The 19465-nt window shown below is 43.8% G+C and overlaps 1 protein-coding gene across 1 annotated transcript in view; it reads left to right on the top strand.

The window, feature by feature from the left end:
* The first annotated feature begins 8242 nt into the window (after positions 1 to 8242).
* ASB14 (ankyrin repeat and SOCS box containing 14) overlaps positions 8243 to 19465 on the top strand; it is a 30688-nt gene continuing 19465 nt past the window's right edge. Inside the window, exons 1-6 of the mRNA XM_054035132.1 lie at positions 8243 to 8283; positions 8528 to 8782; positions 9685 to 9735; positions 10528 to 10664; positions 10765 to 10923; positions 12873 to 13118. Coding sequence (XP_053891107.1) covers positions 8655 to 8782; positions 9685 to 9735; positions 10528 to 10664; positions 10765 to 10923; positions 12873 to 13118 — 721 coding nt within the window. The 5' untranslated portion in view covers positions 8243 to 8283; positions 8528 to 8654. The remainder of the gene's footprint in view (positions 8284 to 8527; positions 8783 to 9684; positions 9736 to 10527; positions 10665 to 10764; positions 10924 to 12872; positions 13119 to 19465) is intronic.

A 19465-nucleotide genomic window follows, 5' to 3' on the forward strand; every position in this document is an offset into this window, starting at 1 on the left:
TGAAAAAAATGAAAATTGTATGAACTCCCATATGGGAAGCATTATAGTAGACAGCATTCAAGCACTGTAGGCCTGAACCACGAGAGTGCAAAGTCTGGATGTTCAGATCTGGTGTTTTGGTTTGGACCCATCTCTAATTTGTGTGCTGTCACACAGGTGGTGGTGGGAGAAATTGTTTACCTATGTGATAAAACTGAATTTAAGATGCACCTTTGTCTGCTTCACTTGCATACTTCCTAGCAATCCATCATTACTTGAACTGCTTCTAATATTCTAAACTCCTCAGCTCCTTTTGTATAGTTTCCATGAAAAATAAACAGCTCAAACAAACAAAACCCCCACAACTTGCCATAAAAATGTTATCTCCTTTTGCATCCTGCTTACAAACACAGTTGTTATATTGCGTAAAGTCCAAATTCACCACACATACCTTTTCCTAGGATTTGGTTTTATTAAAAAGAAAACTATAGTAAGATAAAGATCACCTCAAATCTTCTTTTAGGCTTGGCTATTTCTAGAGTTCTTTTCTCAGGACTCCTAGAGCCTCTCTCCCAAAGAGCCATTCCCACCTCTCCTTATAACCAGGAAGGGGAAGGATTCCACAGAATAGACTTAACCTTTTCTCTGCAATGTGTTCAACTATAGTATGTCATCTGGAGGGGAGTTGAGACACCAGCCACCTTTCCTCCAGGATCAACAGGTGTGAATTTGTACCTCAGAAATTAGTGTCCCCATATCTGCTTATTATGCAGAATCAAGCAGAGGGGTAAAATGGAACATGAAAAATTCAGTTCAAGTGGTTAAAACAGTTTCAATTGATACATTTTCCATTTAATGTTAAAATTTCCCTTGTATGAGTCTAAAAACTCCACAAACCTTTTTAACCCTTAGGAAACTGACAGGTTCCTAAGAGTTGAACCTCTGAGTACCGGCTAATTTCTGGCCCCTGAGGTGCACCGTGCTTGGGAGGAAAGAGTACTTTGCTCCCACCCAAGCTTCCATATCCCACCTTTCCCTGATGTCTGTGTGTTGGAACTAGAGGAGTATCAGATACAGGCTGTTCTCCTCCCCTTACAAACACACTCACAGTCTCTCTCTCTCTCTCTCTCTCTCACACACACACACACACACACACACACACACACACACACACAGTATGTGCTTTTCTTTGTCTGAATGTGAAAATTGTAATTACATATTGGCATGTGAGCAACTTCTGTTACAGTATTGTTTTCTTTTAAAAACAAACTTCCTTTTGTTTATATATTATTTTATTTCTTTGTTTATATTTAAATGTATTGATTTATGTAAAGCCAGAGTTTGATCTGCTCTCTCGCATTTCCTTTAGGCAAGCTCCCAGTAATGAATCCTGTCCTTTAAATGTACTCTATGTTGATAAGCATGTGAAAGCAGCAGGGATTTTTCTTTAAATGAGATGTAGAGAATGAACATATTACTTCCCTTAAACATCAATTTTCATTAAAACAATTACATCTGAAATATTATATCAAGAAGTCTGGACCTTTAATCTCTTCTTTTACTGATATATAATTCATCAGATCATGTCATCAGACATAGCTAACCCACGTGTATGAAATGTGGAGAAAGTCCTAGAGTATCTTATGATCAGATATTTATAGAGAGCTATTAGTGGATCTGGACTCTTCAGAGATCATTTTTCAATACATGAAAATATCAGATTCAACTTAATAATCACTTGTTTAAAGCGTGAGGTCCTCTATGTTCTTCTCAAAAGCTAAAAAAGGTGAGAGAAAATCTTTTATTTTCTATTCTGAGTTTATCGTGAAATTTTGTATTCTTAAATTTTCCCAAAAGCAATAATTAGACTTGAAATGTATGTGTATAACTGATGGTATTGTGATCAATTTGAGTTTGCCTGCAATACAAACATTTATTTGTTTATATGTTTTATTTATATATTTATCCAGCTGCTGTACATATGTAAATTGGAGATATATATGGAAATTGGACTGGGTAACAAATTAAATGATTCAAGCTTGCTATAAATTCCTCTGCTCAACTTTAAAATATTTATAGAACATTTTCCAAACTCGACAAGGCTTGTGCTGACGTTTTGTTTCATTGTGCCTTCTTTGTTGGTTAATAGGAGCCAGTCCTGAAGTCCTTATTTAGGCTGACTCTCCCTGGAAGTCAATAATGAGAGATTTGTCTGAGTAAAAAGACAGTAGGATTTGGCCGTAACAGACTAACATTGATTGTATAAATATGATGTCACGTACTTCATTGTGCAAAGCAGCAATTAGTAACTTGTGCACATGTGAAGTGGACCTCAACCAGCAACCGGATATACATTTTATCCCTTTCTCTCTGCTGCCATTAGTTGCCATTGCAGTCACTGTATATTTTTTAATTTCAAAAAGTTTTATTATGAAAGCTCTGCTAGAACTGATTTGTCACTTTAATTATTTCTTCTACCTTTCCTGTTGAATGGTTTCATTGGTTTGGTCATTTCTTTATTTCCATGAAATCATAAAATTGAAACCAATTGTCAAGTTTTAAAAGGAGAACGTTAGCTATTTTATTTTTTATTCTGCATTGTCTGTAAAAAGTCTTAAAAGGCTGAAAATAATTTTCTGTGCATAGTTTAATCCTTTCCATTTGGCAAACATTGATTTCTACTAAGCCCATTTCCCCCCCATCCTTATGTAGGTCAAATTAATATGGTGCTCTGTGTTTACTCCATTGTTTGTATACGGGCATTGTTGATTGCAGCATTCATCTGAAATTAGTAGATCAAAAGTTTATGTAGGTTCTGTAGAACTATTGAGATTCACAAACGTGTAGAGCTGTTCAGGACAGCTTTATTTTGTTCTGCAAATTGGTCTTTCAATTGGATGCACACAATAACATGGATCAGAATTTCTGGCAGGTTTGAGACACATACTTCGGTGTGGTTTTCACTGGAAGACTTAAAACATGAACTCTAACACAGAGCTGCAGTGCTTTTCTGACAGTAAATGCTCCTTGGTTGAAGCAAATCTTGAGCAAGAGCAGTGATCTATGAATTGTTTCCCCACTGCCAAGCATCACGTGAGCAGAGTATGGGAAATTATAGCAAACACTTAGGGTATGTCTACAGTATGAAATTAGGTCAATTTAATAGAAGTCGATTTTTTAACAATCGATTTGATACAGTCGATTGTGTTTGTCCCCACTAAGCTCATTAAGTCGGCGGAGTGCATCCACAGTACTGAGGCTAGCGTCGACTTTTGGAGCGTTGCACTGTGGCAGCTATCCCACAGTTCCCACTGTCTCTGCCACCCATTGGAATACTGGGTTGAGCTCCCAATACCTGATGGGGCAAAAACATTGTCGCGGGTGGTTCTGGGTACATGTCGTCAGGCCCCCCTCCTTCGCTCCCTCCCTCCGTGAAAGCTACAGCAAAAAATCCTTTCTCACCTTTTTTCCTGGGTTACCCATGCAGACGACATACCACGGCAAGCATGGAGCCCGCTCAGCTCACTGTCACTGTACGTCTCCTGGGTGCTGCTGGCAGACACGGTACTGCAGTGCTACACAGCAGGAGCTCCTTGCCTTTGCAAGTTAGCAAAGACAGTTAGCAGCCATATTGCACTGTCTGCTGCTGTCTCCTGGTTGCTCCTGGCCAGCCTCGGTGAGGTCAGTCGGGGGCGCCCTGACAGAAATGGGTGCTCCTGGCCGGCCTCGGTGAGGTCAGTCGGGGGGTGCCTGGACATAAGTGGGAGTGACTTCAGGTCATTCTCTTCTTTAAGTTTTGTCTAATGGAGATTCAGTCCTGCCTGAAATATCATGCCAACTGGAGGCTTTTGCCTCAGGCTGCTCTCCCAGCTGGCAGCACCGCACGGTCACACCTACCCCAGCCTACTCCTTTCTCCCATGGCTCATGAAGCCTGGACAGTAGTAAGGAGCAGTTCAACTATAGGCTGAGCAAGTGCAGAATGGTGGTAGAATGCGCCTCTGGACATTTAAAATCTCGCTGGTGCTGTTTGCTGACTAGGCTGTTTGCGATTAGAAGAGCACAGCAAGGCGCGCTGTGCATCAGAGAGGCTTTGAAAACCAGTTTCATGACTGGCCAGGCTTCGGTGTGACAGTTGTGTGTGTTTCTCCTTGATGCAAAACCGTCCCCTTTGTTGATTTTAATTCCCATGGACACAGATTTATCTCAAAGCACGGACCCTGGCAATTTGGACATCATGGTGGTAATGGGGCAGGTTCGTGCTGTTGAATGCTGATTCTGGGCCCGGGAAACAAGCACAGACTGGTGGGACCGCATAGTGTTGCAGGTCTGGGATGATTCCCAGTGGCTGCAAAACTTTTGTATGCATAAGGGAACTTTCATGGAACTTTGTGACTTGCTTTCCCCTGCCCTGAATCACAAGAATACCAAGATGAGAGCAGCCTTCACAGTTCACAAGCGAGTGGCAATAGCCCTCTGGAAGCTTGCAATGCCAGACAGCTACCGGTCAGTCTGGAATCAATTTGGAGTGGGCAAATCTACTGTGGGGGTTGCTATGATCCAAGTAGCCAACGAAACCACTGAGCTGCTGCAGTCAAAGGTAGTGACTCTGCGAAATGTGCAGGTCATAGTAGATGGCTTTGCTGCAATGGGATTCCCTAACTGTGGTGGGGTGATATACGGAACGCATATCCCTATCTTGGGACTGGAGCACTAAGGCAGCCAGTATATAAACTGCAAGGCGTACTTTTCAATGGTGCTGCAAACACTGGTGGATCACAAGGGACATTTCACCAACATCAACGTGGGATGGCCGGGAAAGGTACATGACTCTTGCATCTTCAGGAACTGTGGTCTGTTTGAACAGCTGGAGAAAGGAACTTACTTTCCAGACAAGAAAATAACCGTTGAAGATGTTGAAATGCCTATAATGATCCTTGGGGACCCAGCCTACCCCTTAATACCATGGCTCATGAAGCCATACACAGGATCCCTGGAGCGATTCAACTATAGGCTGAGCAAGTGCAGAATGATGGTAGAATGTGCATTTGGATGTTTAAAAGCTCGCTGGTGCAGTTTACTGACTTGGTTAGACCTCAGCGAAACCAATATTCCCATCATTATTACTGCTTGCTGTGTGCTCCACAATATCTGTGAGAGTAAGGGGGAAACGTTTATGGTGGGGTGGAAGGTTGAGGCAAATCGCTTGGCCGCTGATTACGCGCAGTCAGACACCAGGATGGTTAGAAGAACACAGCAGGGCGCGCTGCGCATCAGAGAATATAATATATGGAGATATACCTATCTCAAAGAACTGGAAGGGACCCCGAAAGGTCATCAAGTCCAGGCCCCTGCCTTCACTAGCAGGACCAAGTTCTGATTTTTGCCCCAGATCCCTAAGTGGCCCCCTCAAGAATTGAACTCACAACCTTGGGTTTAGCAGGCCAATACTCAAACCACTGAACTATCCCTCAAGCATTGAAAACCAGTTTCATGACTGGCCAAGCTATGGTGTGAAAGTTCTGTTTGTTTCTCCTTGATGAAAACCTGCCCCCTTGGTTCACTCTACTTCCCCATAAGCCAACCGTCCTCCCCTCTCCCTTTTGATCACCGCTTGCAGACGCAATAAAGTCATTGTTGTTTCAAATTCATGCATTCTTTATTAATTCGTCACACAAATGGGGGGATAACTGCAAAGGTAGCCCGGGAGGAGGGAAGCACCGGGTGGGGTGAAGTATCAGGGGGTAGCTGTGTTAGTCTGTATCTACAAAAACAACAAGGAGTCTGGTGGCACCTTAAAGACTAACAGATTTATTTGGGCATAAGCTTTCGTGGGTAAAAACCTCACTTCTTCAGATGCATAGAGTGAAAGTTACAGATGCAGGCATTATATACTGACACATGGAGAGCAGGGAGTTACTTCACAAGTGGAGAACCAGTGTTGACAGGGCCAATTCAATCAGGGTGGATGTAGTCCACTCCCAATAATAGATGAGGGGGTGTCAATTCCTGGAGAGGAAAAGCTGCTTCTGTAATGAGCCAGCCACTCCCAGTCCCTATTCAAGCCCAGATTAATGGTGTTAAATTTGCAAATGAATTTTACAAATGAATTTTAGTTCTGCTGTTTCTCTTTCATTTGCAAAACGTATTTATTGAATGCCAGCTTTCTGTTGCTTGGGCAGTCCTCTGGGGTGGAGTGGTTGGGTGCCCAGAGGCCCCCCCACCATGTTCTTGGGTGTCTGGGTGAGGAGGCTATGGAACTTGGGGAGGAGGGCGGTTGGTTACACACTCTGTGCTCCTGCTGCCTTTCCTGCACCTCAACCATACACTGGAGCATATCAGTTTGATCTTCCAGTAGCCTAAGCATTGCTTCCTGCCTCCTCTCATCACGCTGACTCCACCTATCATCTTGATCCCACCACCTCTCCTCTTGATCCTGCCACCTGTCCTCTCGCGCGTCCCTCCTGTCCTCGCGTTCATTTTGTGCTTTCCTACACTCTGACATTGTCTGCCTCCACACATTCTGCTGGGCTCTTTCAATGAGGACTGCGTGAGCTCAGAGAACATTTCATCGCGAGTGCGTTTTTCTCGCCTTCTAATCTTTGCTAGCCTCTGGGACGGAGATGATACGGGGAGCGTTGAAATATTTGCAGTTGCGGGAGGAAAAAAAAGGGAGAGTAGTCTTTAAAAAGACACATTTTAGAGAACAATGGGTAGACTCTTTCACATTGAACCAAGCTGTTAACATTACATAGCATGTGTGCTTTCTTTACAAGGTCGCATTTTGCCTCTTATATTGAGGGCCTGCCGGTTTGGTGTGAGAGATCACACATGCAGGGCTGGCAGGCAATAGAATTCGGTTTGCAGGCAGCCACGGTAAGCCACAGTCTTTTGACTTCTTTAACCTTCATAACATGTGGGAATGGTTTCAAACAGCAGCGCCCTCATTTCACATACCAAGAACCCGTTGGGTTGGCCATTTAAAAGGAGGGGTTGCGGTTAACATGCAAGCACAAACCCAACTAAACCCCCCACACACACCCGTTTCTCTGGGATGATCACTTCACCCCTCCCCCCCACCGCGTGACTAACAGGCTTTGGGAGTACATCCAGGAGAGCTTCATTGAGATGTCCCTGGAGGATTTCCGCTCCATCCCCATACACGTTAACGGACTTTTCCAGTAGCTGTACTGGCCGCGAATGCATCCCAAGTCTTCAGGGCAAATTAATCATTAAGCATGCTTGCTTTTAAACCATTTATTATATTTACAAAGGTACACTCACCAGAGGTCCCTTCTCTGCCTTCTAGGTCTGGGAGTCCGCCATTGATGGAGTCCACGCACAGGGCTGGTGTAGTTGTAGGGGCACCCCTAAAATGGCATGCAGCTCATCATAGAAGCGGCACGTCTGGGGCTCTGACCCGGAGCGGCTGTTTGCCTCTCTGGCTCTTTGTTAGGCTTGCCTGAGCTCCTTAAATTTCACACGGCACTGCTGCAGGTCCCTGTTATAGCCTCTGTCCTTCATGCCTTGGAGATTTTTTCAAATGTTTTGGTATTTTGTCTTTTGGAATGGAGTTCTGATAGCACGGATTCCTCTCTGAAATCTCTCCATACAGTGATCAGATCCAGTACCTCCCGTTCGGTCCATGCTGGAGCTCTTTTGCAATTCTGGGATGCCATGGTCACCTGAACTGATGAGATCTGCACGGTCACCTCTGAGCTCGCCACGCTGGTCAAACAGGAAATGAAATTCAAAAGTTCGCAGGGCTTTTCCTGTCTACCTGGCCAGTGCATCTGAGTTGAGAGTGCTGTCTAGAGCAGTCACAATGGAGCATTCTGGGATAGCTCCCGGTGGCCAATACCGTCAAATTGCATCCACACTACCCCGAATTCGACCCAGCAAGGTCGATTTCAGCGCTAATCCCCTTGTTGGAGGAGTACAGAAATCAATTTTAAGAGTTCTTTAAGTCGACAAAAATGGCTTCGTCGTGTGGACGGGTGCAGGGTTAAATCGATCTAACGCTGCTAAATTCGACCTAAACTCGTAATGTAGACCAGGGCTTAGTGTACATCCTCTCGTCCTATAAAGGTACTCTCTAGAGTACCTAGCATTATGGTGCCACTAAAGAGAAGAGACAAAATGACTGAAGCGAAGGGCCATTTATACCAGTTATTAATTAGGTTTTTTTGTTCTTCTTTTAGAAGTGTTCTTATGGGTGCGCCACTTCAGGTGCGCATGTGCCTGTGCACCTAAAGTGCTGCACCCTTAGGGGGACACATCTTGAAGCAATCCAGTTACTGCACCTGGTGAGTAACCTCTCCTCTTTTTTTGCTTTCTGGTAGGTGGTGCCATAACACTCGCTATTCTACATGTTTGCTCTGTAACAGGGGGGAAAGAACTCTTGACAAACCAATGTACTGGAACATATTTCCTACTCTGAAGAGAACAGTTGACTGTCTTTGCATTGTTTAAAACAAAGTACTGGGGCATGGGGAAATCAAGGTGGGAGGATTGTTTCTGATTTGTAACAATTCTTTGTATTTCTTTCAGTACCTAAGTCCTCTGTGGCGTTTGCTATTTCTGGAAATCTACAATTAACCTGAAGATTTAAAAAACTGCCTCCTATATAGAACTTTTTTTTCCTCGCTGCTTGTGATCCAATTTATACAGATATAAAATGTCTAATTCTAAATATGTGAATGATGAAGACTTTGATGATGACATCCTCACCCAGAATGTTATTCAACAAAGCTTGCAGTATATCCATAAAAGTGAGACACTTACAGATTCTGCAGAGAGTGATAGGTAATACTTTGCTGTGGAGTATGTTCTGGCAGTTTAACTGGGAGCTATGTTACAAGCTATTACTATGTAATAGTCTATTTATGTTAGTATTTTTATATGTAATCCTGCACGATAATGCTTGCCATTGTAGACTGCTTGCTTAATGTTACTGAGGTTCATGTATAAGCTGCCTCTCCTTTTATATGTACACATAATAGAGGTGAGCTGTTTGAAATTTTCCCAAGTGAAATTTGAGAGCACTTGAAACTTACTTGTTTGGCCGTTTCAGTGCACATTTATACCACATTCAGCAAAAGGGTGACTAAAGTTCACAAATCTTATATTTTTGTGCATGTACAAACCTTGGACTTCCAAATAACTCTTGGGAGGGAAAGAGGTGTGAATCCATGTTAACTGAAATTGAAGAGTGTATTTATATTGTACTCTTTGAAAATTATTATATATGAGCTAAGAGTTATGGTTTATACTGGTACAGGCTCTAACAAAGAAAAAGCCCCATGTTCTATGCAGCTATAACATGCAGTACAAACTATTTTTCTATATTAAAACTTGAGTTCTAATTATATGCTTATCCTTCATCATTGGGATTTTTGTTACAAGGATTAGGAACTGTGATCAAGAGACTGTGAAATTCAGCTTCCTTTTCAAAGTGAATGTGTTTCATTGAGTCACAATAGGTAACTAGTGCAAATTGGGAAACAGCAAATAATAGAAAATAAGTAAGTAAAATAAATAAGTAAATTTTGTGAGTATCTACTATTTACAAAACAAATCAAAATGATTCTGCTCTGTTATTAAGCAGCAGATAGTTACAGCATTTACTTATTTATTTTTACTTTAATAGCATGCATATTTTCCCTTTAACTGATATAAATTATAATTCTTTTGTTCTGTTTGTGCAGATTCCAGTTTGTTATGAGCACAGAACATGGAAAGATAATCACAGCAATACGGGCAGTTAAGTACAAACACACAAATCATCACTCTATTCTAATTTAATTGGTGTAGGAAGTTTTGTTAAGGACTGAGTAGGTTGCATTCTTCCCTCACTTTCTAAGAACTGAACACCCAGAATGATGTTTTGGGCACTATGCTACTGGAGATTCCATCTTTCAGATGAGATGCAAAATTGAAGACCAGACCACTTATGATCAGTTAAACATTCCGTGGCATTTTTAGCAAGAGTAGAGGTAGTAAAAGTAGCTTTTGTGTGTTACTCAAATTCTAGCTTAATTTTATTCTGCAGAGCTGAAAATTCATATATAGATTCAGTGGGACAAGTATTAACTTCATGTTGCAAACTCTTGTGTAGAGTTCCTTTGAGCTGTTCAGTAGCTGTCATGTTCTATTTCAGAGGCAGCTGAATTTCAAATGTTTATACTAATTATTTATTATTTGTATTTTTATACTATTTATTTACTATTTGTATTATTGTAGCATAGGAAGCCTAATTGAGCATTGATTATAAGCATATAATTCTGATATATGCAGCTTCTGAATGCTTTTGGAGGATTCCTCTAGAGAAAATGAGCCCAGTAAATCACTATCATTAGTGATATCACTATCACTACATTCATTTAAATCAACCTTAGATAGAAAATTGTTTTGAGAAGCGAAGTTGCCAGTTCTGGCTGTAGTAACGGGGTTGGTGTTACTCAAAATATTCCTTGATGTAAGTGGAGTCAAGATTTCAATTGTGTTGACATTTCTCTTTTATGCTAAGTAGTATGATATAATTCTGATTCTGCAGGCCAAGAAGCAGACTTGCTGAAGTTGATGAGGCACAGTTCAGCTTTTAAGGAAGCTGATCAGCGAGGCTGGCTTCCTTTGCATGAAGCTGCAGCACAATTAAACAAGAACATCCTAGAAATAACTCTGAAGGGTAAAGAGCATTCTGTGCTCCTCATTTGTAAGTTTTACTAAGTCGGTTTTGATGATTAGTTCCATTCCCAATGTGTGCTGTTTTCCTGGGTATCTTTCAGCTTCAGACCCCACTGTGTGGGAGCAGACCAGTCTGAAAGGCGAAACTCCTCTCTTTGTAGCAGTAGACAAATGCCTCTTAGACAATGTCCACTTTCTCCTGCTCAGTGGCTGCAATCCTAATGTTAAGAATGAAGAAGGAGATTCTTCTTTAGTTATAGGTAAATCAAATAATGTTTATGGTGGGGGGAAATTCTATTCATGTCTTTCATTGCATGAAAAATTTGTTTCGTATCTTGAAATCTTTCGTTGTTGACTGTAAAGTCTGTAAAACTTTCAGTTTCCAGAATTTTATATATTTCCATTGGCCATGAGAAAGACAGAGGAACACTTTGTCATTTACTTTTCTTTCCAGTTGGTATCAATGCTTTAACTAAAGCCCAATCCATTCTAAGGACTAACACCCACAAAAGACCAGAAATCCAGTTGAGGACCTGCCTATACTATTAAACAAGTTTCCTCAGACAGGTATGATTGTAGTGTAGATGATCCATAACTAAATGACATATTAGGGATGGTGAATCAGTTCAGATAAAATAAGAATCTGCACAATCTTTCCCTCAAAACTTGAACCATGCCTTTTTTTTCCAAGTTCAAAGAAAGTCCAGTTAACTTTTTTTCAGAATCCCTCATTTGTGCTTGCTTTTGCACTTCTGGGGGCTGGCCAGGATTGGAAAATTAAGCATCAATGTATTGTGAGAGAGTCTGTTTTTGAAAGATTTTTACCCCTTTGGAGGTCTGAAAGTATCTCATAACTTTGGAGATTAACCACCTCACTTCTTCTAACGATGAACAATAGATACTTCCTCTCTTCCGGCATCAGGGCTATTTGGGGATGTCAGGTGATTTTCTGCAAACCAGGGACTTGTTGGCTACTAGAGCTCAGTTATTTCAGTCTCCAGTTGGTGGAGAGTCAATATCTTTGCCAGCTAAGTAAAAAGTTTAAAAAATGGAGTAGGCTACAAAGTCCTATGGGAATTTCTAGGTTCACACCAGCATATGAGATGTTGTGGGACTCTTGCTCCAATGTGCAATGAGCTGTCCCTTGCAGAATCACAACAAAGCTAAGTTCTGCAGGCTCTCCAATGCCGGGCATTGCCTGGGATGCCAAGCTCTCACATGCAAAGCAGACCCTGCAAGTGCTTCTTACCTCCCATAAAGAGTGAGAGGTAAAATTTTAAAAAGGGAAAACAAAAAGTTGAGAATTTCTTTCTCAAAGACTCCCTCAAAAGCAAGGAGATCTAGATGACCCTCCTCTTCCCAAGGCACTCTACATGGCAAGGGGTTCAGCGGTCTAGGTGGAACAAGACAGGTCTTCCCCTCAAAAAGGATTCATGTTGCCTTCTTCTGACTCAATCCTAGCTACCACGAACAAGCAAGGACCCTGCTGCAAGAGTGCTGTAACAGTTTGTATAGTGGTGATCCGAGAGCCATTGAACCAAACTGTAAACCCTGTATATGATGGAAACTACTTCAAGCCAGGGGGTGCTGCCGAACCCCAGAACCCCTACTGCCAGCACCTATGCCCTGCTGTCTGAACCTTAGAAGGGTGCTATTCATTTCTTAAGTGTGCTCAGAAATTCACATTGTTGGAGTGGTTGTTTTCCTGCACAAGGGCCAAGGAACGAGAAAAGTGAAGAAAAAACATTCTGTAACATCCAAATCCAAGTGGATAAGCCATATAGACAGGGAAACTTGCTTTCAAAGCCAACTACACTAGAAAGTCAGTTGCATCCTTGGGTGAGAAGGTGTACACCTCTCTAATGCAGCCACCTGGGTTACATGTTCTCCGCTGTTTAACCTGTAGTATTTGAAGAATGTAACATCAGATACTGCATCATTTGGTAAAAGTGCTGCAGGCAACTGTGGGACACTAATCTCTCTCTTCTGTATGACAGTGCTCTGCTTTTTAATGGTATAGAAGATCACAGAGATAGAGGGAAATATTCCCCATCTATTAATTCTTTTTCTTAGATATCTCTGGGTATAAATAGAACAGCTGAAAGCAGAGTAGAGGCTCTCCTGGGCAGTTGCACAACAGAAACAATAGTGTATAGAATACTGTTAAATAATATTTTAAATAGCTGATGTTTCACCTATTATCTTACAGCAATTAAACATGATTTATATGAAATTGCCTCCCTGCTGATAAGTTTTGGAGCAAATGTAAACTTGCAGTGTGTCAATAAGAGGACAGCTTTACATGAAGCAGCCAGACTAGGCAGGAAAGATATCGTGAACCTTCTGCTTTGCTCTGGAGCAGATCCTGATCCCCGCAGTGCATATGGGCTCACTCCCCTAGCGCTGGCTGCACAGATTGGGCATACAGAAATTATGCAAATTTTACTGCGAAAAGGTGAGCATTTATATCAAAATTTTTAACAGTTTGTTATGTTGGTTTAATAACTGGTGGTTGTCAGAAAGATCCTACGAAGTTCTTAATCTTTAGACTAGACAAGGGGTTGAAATTGCATAGCCATGTGTGTTGGCAGAAAATTCATGATTTCAAAATGTGAGTAAATTAATCCCCCTCCCATTGAGGGCATGAATAATTGTCTGTGTGGTGGCAAAGTAGAATTGCTAGCTCCCCTGTTAGTACAATATTACCGTACCAAAATAAGGTTTTGAGTGGAAATGGAAGCCTTGTGACATTCTTACTACTAACATAGTGGACAGGTATTAATATATACAACCTAGTATATAAATTGATGGTTTTATGTAGAGTGTTTTACAGTGAATTACACCAGTCACTTTGTATATTCAAGGGTATGCACGTTAGCACATAGGAATGACTTTTTCTGCACAGTATCCCGTTTTTGTTTGCTCACTACAGTACATCTTTAATCACCTAAAGAACTTCACTCTTACAAAATACAGGACAAGCACAGCAGTTAAGAATTGTTGGTATCATTACATAAACTACTAAATTTCGATATTTTTCTAAGACATCATACTACATTATCTTTTCAAATCATTATTATATCTACCCAGATTCTTTAAGTCTTTCAAAAGTTTTGTGGTTAGAATACTATTAAACTAATCATCATATGACATGCCTTTTACACATAGCACAGATAACATTTGTTACTAAAGGAATACCTCCAACTAAAGGAGCTTTGTGACCAAGCAACATAAATGCATAAACACAACACAATGTAATTTTTTAAATATATTCCTTCCCAAAGAGAACTGTAGGCTAAATCTACCTGGCCTTTGTTTACAGTTACAGAGAGCATGTTCATTATGAGTTTTCAGTCTTCAGCTAACACTTCATCCTGTACTGTGGCCTAGACACTATTAAAATGAAGATGGGGGAAGAGAAGATAATAGCATTTCCTTTTCCTCTTGATTGCCATTAACTTTGCCATGAAAAAAATGTAAATGTCATGTTAATGGCCACTTCACTTTGAACGGTCCCTGGCAATATTTATACTAAACAATCTGTTCCATCTTGTATTTAGCTGTAGCACTCTGACTACATTTCCCAGACCTGAAGAAGAGTTCTGTGTAAGCTCAAAAGCTTCTCTCTCTCACCAACAGAAATTGGTCCAATAAAAGATATTATCTCACCCACCTTGTCACTTTAAACATCAAGATTTTGTGGTTAAGACAGTAACTTTTGTTTCTCCTTCATAATGTTGTTTCTGCAGATCTACACTGTAAAAGCCTGTCTCTGGCCTTGTCTACCTGAGAACATGTTGTAGTATTTAAACTGAACCACTACGACAGAGGTTTAACCATTACTAACTGACATATGACTTGTGTTTGTATATACCAGGGATCGACAACCTTTGGCCCGCGGCCCATCAGGAAAATCCGCTGGCGGGCCGGGCCGGTTTGTTTACCTGCAGCGTCCGCAGATTCGACCGATCGCAGCTCCCAGTGGCCGCAGTTCTCCATTCCCTGGTATACACCGACCACAAAGTTGTGGTCAGCATTGTGTCAGCTAATGAAAGCATTTCCAATCATGCTTAAATAAAATAGTATTTACTCATGTAGACAAGCCATCTCTGGAAGAGAGTGAGACACTTTGGAGTGGAGGATTTTATCCCCCTTCGTTCTGTAATAAAGGGGGATGCATGCGGTCCCCCACACTCAAATTGCCTTGAAATGGATTCCATCAGCATGTGACAGGGCATATACTATCAGTGTGTATCTGCAGAAGCATGGGAGTTGTGGGGGGAAGAGGCCAGCAGAAGCTCTCTGTGAATGAGGGGGAGCAAGGGGAGCTACTGAGGGTATGTCTACACTACGGGATTAATCCGAATTTAGATAATTCGGATTTGAGAAACAGGTTGTATAAAGTCGAAATGAGTGCGGCCACACTAGCACAGTAATTCGGTGGTGTGCGTCCAAGTACCGGGGCTAGCGTCGATTTCTGCACTGTTGCACTGTGGGTAGCAATTCCATAGCTATCCCATAGTTCCCGCAGTCTCCCGCGCCCATTGGGATTGTGGGTTAAGATCCCAGTGCCTGATGGGACAAAAAACATCGTCGCAGGTGGTTCTGGGTACAGCCTCACTTCCTCCCTCCCTCCCTCCCTGCATGAAAGCAACGGACGGCAGACAACCATTTTCGCGCCTTTTTTCCTGGGTGGGTGAACACTGCAGACTCCATACCACGGCAAGCATGGAGCCCGCTGAGGTCAAGACAGCACTCATGAATATTGCAAACACCTCGCGCGTTCTCGTGGCGTTTATGCTCAGCCAGGACCAGAAAAACGAGGCGAGGAGGCAGCGGCGGCGGCAGCGCAGCGACAAGCATGATGAGGACATGGACACGGACACGGACACAGAATTCAGTGAAACCACAGGCCCCGGTGCTTTGGAGATCATGTTGTTAATGGGGCAGATTCTATCCATGGAACGCCGATTCTGGGCAAGGGAAACAAGCACAGACTGGTGGGACCGCATAGTGTTGCAGGTCTGGGACGATTCCCAGTGGCTGCGGAACTTTCGCATGCGTAAGGGCACTTTCATGGAACTTTGTGACTTGCTGTCTCCTGCCCTGAAACGCCAGAATACCAAGATGAGAGCAGCCCTCACAGTTGAGAAGCGCGTGGCGATAGCCCTGTGGAAGCTTGCAACGCCAGACAGCTACCGGTCAGTCGGGAATCAATTTGGAGTGGGCAAATCTACGGTGGGGGCTGCTGTGATGCAAGTAGCCAAAGCAATCACTCAGGTGCTGCTACGAAAGTTAGTGACTCTGGGAAATGTGCAGGCTATAGTGGATGGTTTTGCTGCAATGGGATTCCCTAACTGTGGTGGGGCAATAGACAGAACCCATATCCCTATCTTGGCACCGGAGCACCAAGCCACCGAGTACATAAACCGCAAGGGGTACTTTTCAATGGTGCTGCAAGCACTTGTGGATCACAAGGGTCGTTTCACCAACATCAACGCGGGCTGGGCGGGAAGGGTTCATGACGCTCGCGTCTTCAGGAACACTACTCTGTTTAAAGGGCTGCAGCAAGGGACTTACTTTCCGGACCAGAAAATAACCGTTGGGGATGTTGAAATGCCCATAGTTATTCTTGGGGACCCAGCCTACCCCTTAATGCCATGGCTTATGAAGCCATACACAGGCAGCCTGGACAGGAGTCAGGAGCTGTTTAACTACAGGCTAAGCAAGTGCAGAATGGTGGTAGAATGTGCATTTGGCCGTTTAAAAGGTCGCTGGCGTTCATTATTGACTCGCTCTGACCTCAGCCAAAGAAATCTCCCCATTGTTATTTCTGCTTGCTGTGTGCTCCACAATCTCTGTGAAAGTAAGGGGGAGACCTTTATGGCGGGGTGGGAGGCTGAGGCAAATCGCCTGGCTGCTGATTACGCGCAGCCAGACACCAGGGCGATTAGAAGATCACACCATGAAGCGCTGTGCATCAGAGAAGCTTTGAAAACCAGTTTCATGGCTGGCCAGGCTACCGTGTGAAATATCTGTTTGTTTCTCCTTCATGAAAACCCTCCCCCTTTACTGACTGATTTTCTGTAAGGAACCCACCCTGCCCCTTCCCCCAGCTTTCTTTCAAACCAAATAAAGTCACTATCATTTAAAAATCATTTATTCTTTATTAATAGATTAGAAAAAGAGGGAGGGAACCCGGGTGGTATTTGGGAGGAGGATTGCTGGGAAGGAAAAAGCCACAAAGAAAAGGTTAAAAAAATGACAGCCTTTTGCTTGGGCTGTCTACTGGGGTGGAATGGGAAGGTGTACGGAGCCTCCCCCCCCGCGTTCTTACACGTCTGGGTGAGGAGGATACGGAACATGGGGAGGGGGGAGGGTGGAACAGGGGCTGAAGCGGCAGTCTGTTTTCCAGCAGCCGTTCCTGAACCTCCACCAGACGCCGGAGCAGCCCCAGCGTTGCATCCTTCATCCTCTGGTCTTCCTGCCGCCATCTCTCATCTCGATCGTCTCTCCTCTCCTCACGTTGGTCCCTCCTCTCCTCACGTTGGTCCCTCCTCTCCTCACGTTCACTGACTTCTTTCCTATACTTTGAAACTGTTTCCTTCCACTCATTCAGATGAGCTCTGTCACTCCTGCTGGATTGCATAATTTCAGAAAACATGTCCTCCCGCGTCTTCTTCTTACGATGCCTTATCTGTGATAACCTTCGGGATGGAGGAGGGAGGCTTGAGGAATTTGCAGCTGCTGTAGGGAGGGGAAAAAAGAGAGAATTGTTTTAAAAGCTACATTTTGCAGAACAATGCTTATACTCTTTCACGGTGACCAACACTGTTCACATTACATAGCACATGTGATTTCTGTGCAAGGTCGCATTTTGCCTCTTAATGCTGAGTGCTTGTGGCTTTGCTGCTAGAGATCACAGGTCTGGGCAACAGAATTCGGCTTGCATGCGGCCATGGTAAGCCATTGTTTTACAGCTTCTGCACCCTCCTTTCCCACATACCAAGCATAGCCTGTAGAGTGCTGCAGAAGCCTGGCCAATCTCAGCCAGTTGGGGGGGGGGCAGTGTGGGGGGGCTTGTCTGGGCCCCTTCAGGCAAGTAGAGTGCTGCGGTTTTTCTGTTAACATTCAGCAGCACCAGAAAACAAACTAACCCCCCCCCCCCCCGCCATGAATTCTCTGGGATGATCACGGTACCCCTCCCCCCACCGCATGGCTGGTATCAGGGAAGATCCCTGCAGGCACCAAACTACCCCCCCCCGCCGCCGACCCCCCCCCTTGCCATGAATTCTCTGGGATGATCACGGTACCCTCCCCCCACCGCGTGGCTGGTAACAGGGAAGATCCCTGCTAGCCAAACGCGGAAAACTTCAGGGCCAATTTCCCATCTGCGCTTGGCTAACTGCAGGGAAGGATTTATTTTCCGCCACAGGCAAACAGCCCAGTAGGAACGGCCACCTCTGTCCCCTTAATTAAGTTCCCGTATTTCAACCAGGTTACCAGGAGTGATATCACTCTCCTGAGGATTACACAACAAGATAAAGAACGGATGTTGCTTGAATGCCAGCAAACACCGGGACCATACGCTGCCAGGCTTTGTCAGGCAATGATACCAGATTACTTGCTGCAAGCATGGCGTGGTCAAGTGTCCTACCATGGAGGAGGGAATAAGGATGCACTGCCCAGAAACCTTCTGGCAAGGCTTTCGGAGTACCTCCAGGAGAGCTTCATGGAGATGTCCCTGGAGGATTTCCGCTCCATCCCCAGACACGTTAACAGACTTTTCCAGTAGCTACAGACTTTTCCAGTAGCTGAACTGACCGCGAATGCAAAGTCAGGCAAAGTAATCATTAAAAACCGTTTGCTTTTAAAACAAGTTTTATATTTTAAAAGGTAAACTCACCTGAGGTCCCTTCCATGGGGTCAGAGTCTTGGGTACTGGCTTGGGAGGCTTGGGAGGGTACTTCAGTCAGGGTGATAAAAAGATCCTGGCTGTTGGGGAGAATGGAGTGCTGTGTGCTCTCTGCAAGCTCATCCTCCTCCTCCTCCTCCTCCTCTACCCCATCGGCAGAATCCTCAGGCGTCGAGACTATCCCTGACCCAGAATCCACGAACAAAGGTGGGGTAGTGGTGGCAGCCCCCCCTAGAATTGCATGCAGCTCGGCGTAGTAGCGGCATGTCCGCGGCTCTGACCCGGAGCGACCGTTTGCCTCCTTTGTTTTTTGATAGGCTTGTCTGAGCTCCTTGACCTTCACGCGGCACTGCTCAGAGTCCCTATTGTGGCCTCTCTCCATCATGCCCTTGGAAATTTTTTCAAAAGTTTTTGCATTTCGTCTTTTAGAACGAAGTTCTGCAAGCACTGAATCCTCTCCCCATACAGCGATCAGATCCAGTACCTCCCTCACGGTCCATGCTGGTGCTCTTTTTCGATTATCAGCCTGCATGGTTACCTGTGCTCTCCACGCTGGGCAAACAGGAAATGAAGTTCAAATGTTCGCGGGGCTTTTCCTGTCTACCTGGCCAGTGCATCCGAGTTCGGATTGCTGTCCAGAGCGGTCACAATGATGCACTGTGGGATAGCTCCCGGAGGCCAATACCATCGAATTGCGGCCACACTAACCCTAATTCGAATTGCTAAAATCGATTTTGGCGCTACTCCGCTCATTGGGGTGGAGTACAGAAATCGATTTAAAGGGCCCTTTACATCGAATTAAATGGCGTCGTTGTGTGGACGGTTACAGGGTTAATTCGAATTAAAGCTGATAAATCCGAATTAAAGTCGTAGTGTAGACCAGGCCT

The sequence above is a fragment of the Malaclemys terrapin genome, chromosome 7 (genome assembly GCF_027887155.1).
Source record: "Malaclemys terrapin pileata isolate rMalTer1 chromosome 7, rMalTer1.hap1, whole genome shotgun sequence".
NCBI lineage: Eukaryota > Metazoa > Chordata > Testudines > Emydidae > Malaclemys > Malaclemys terrapin.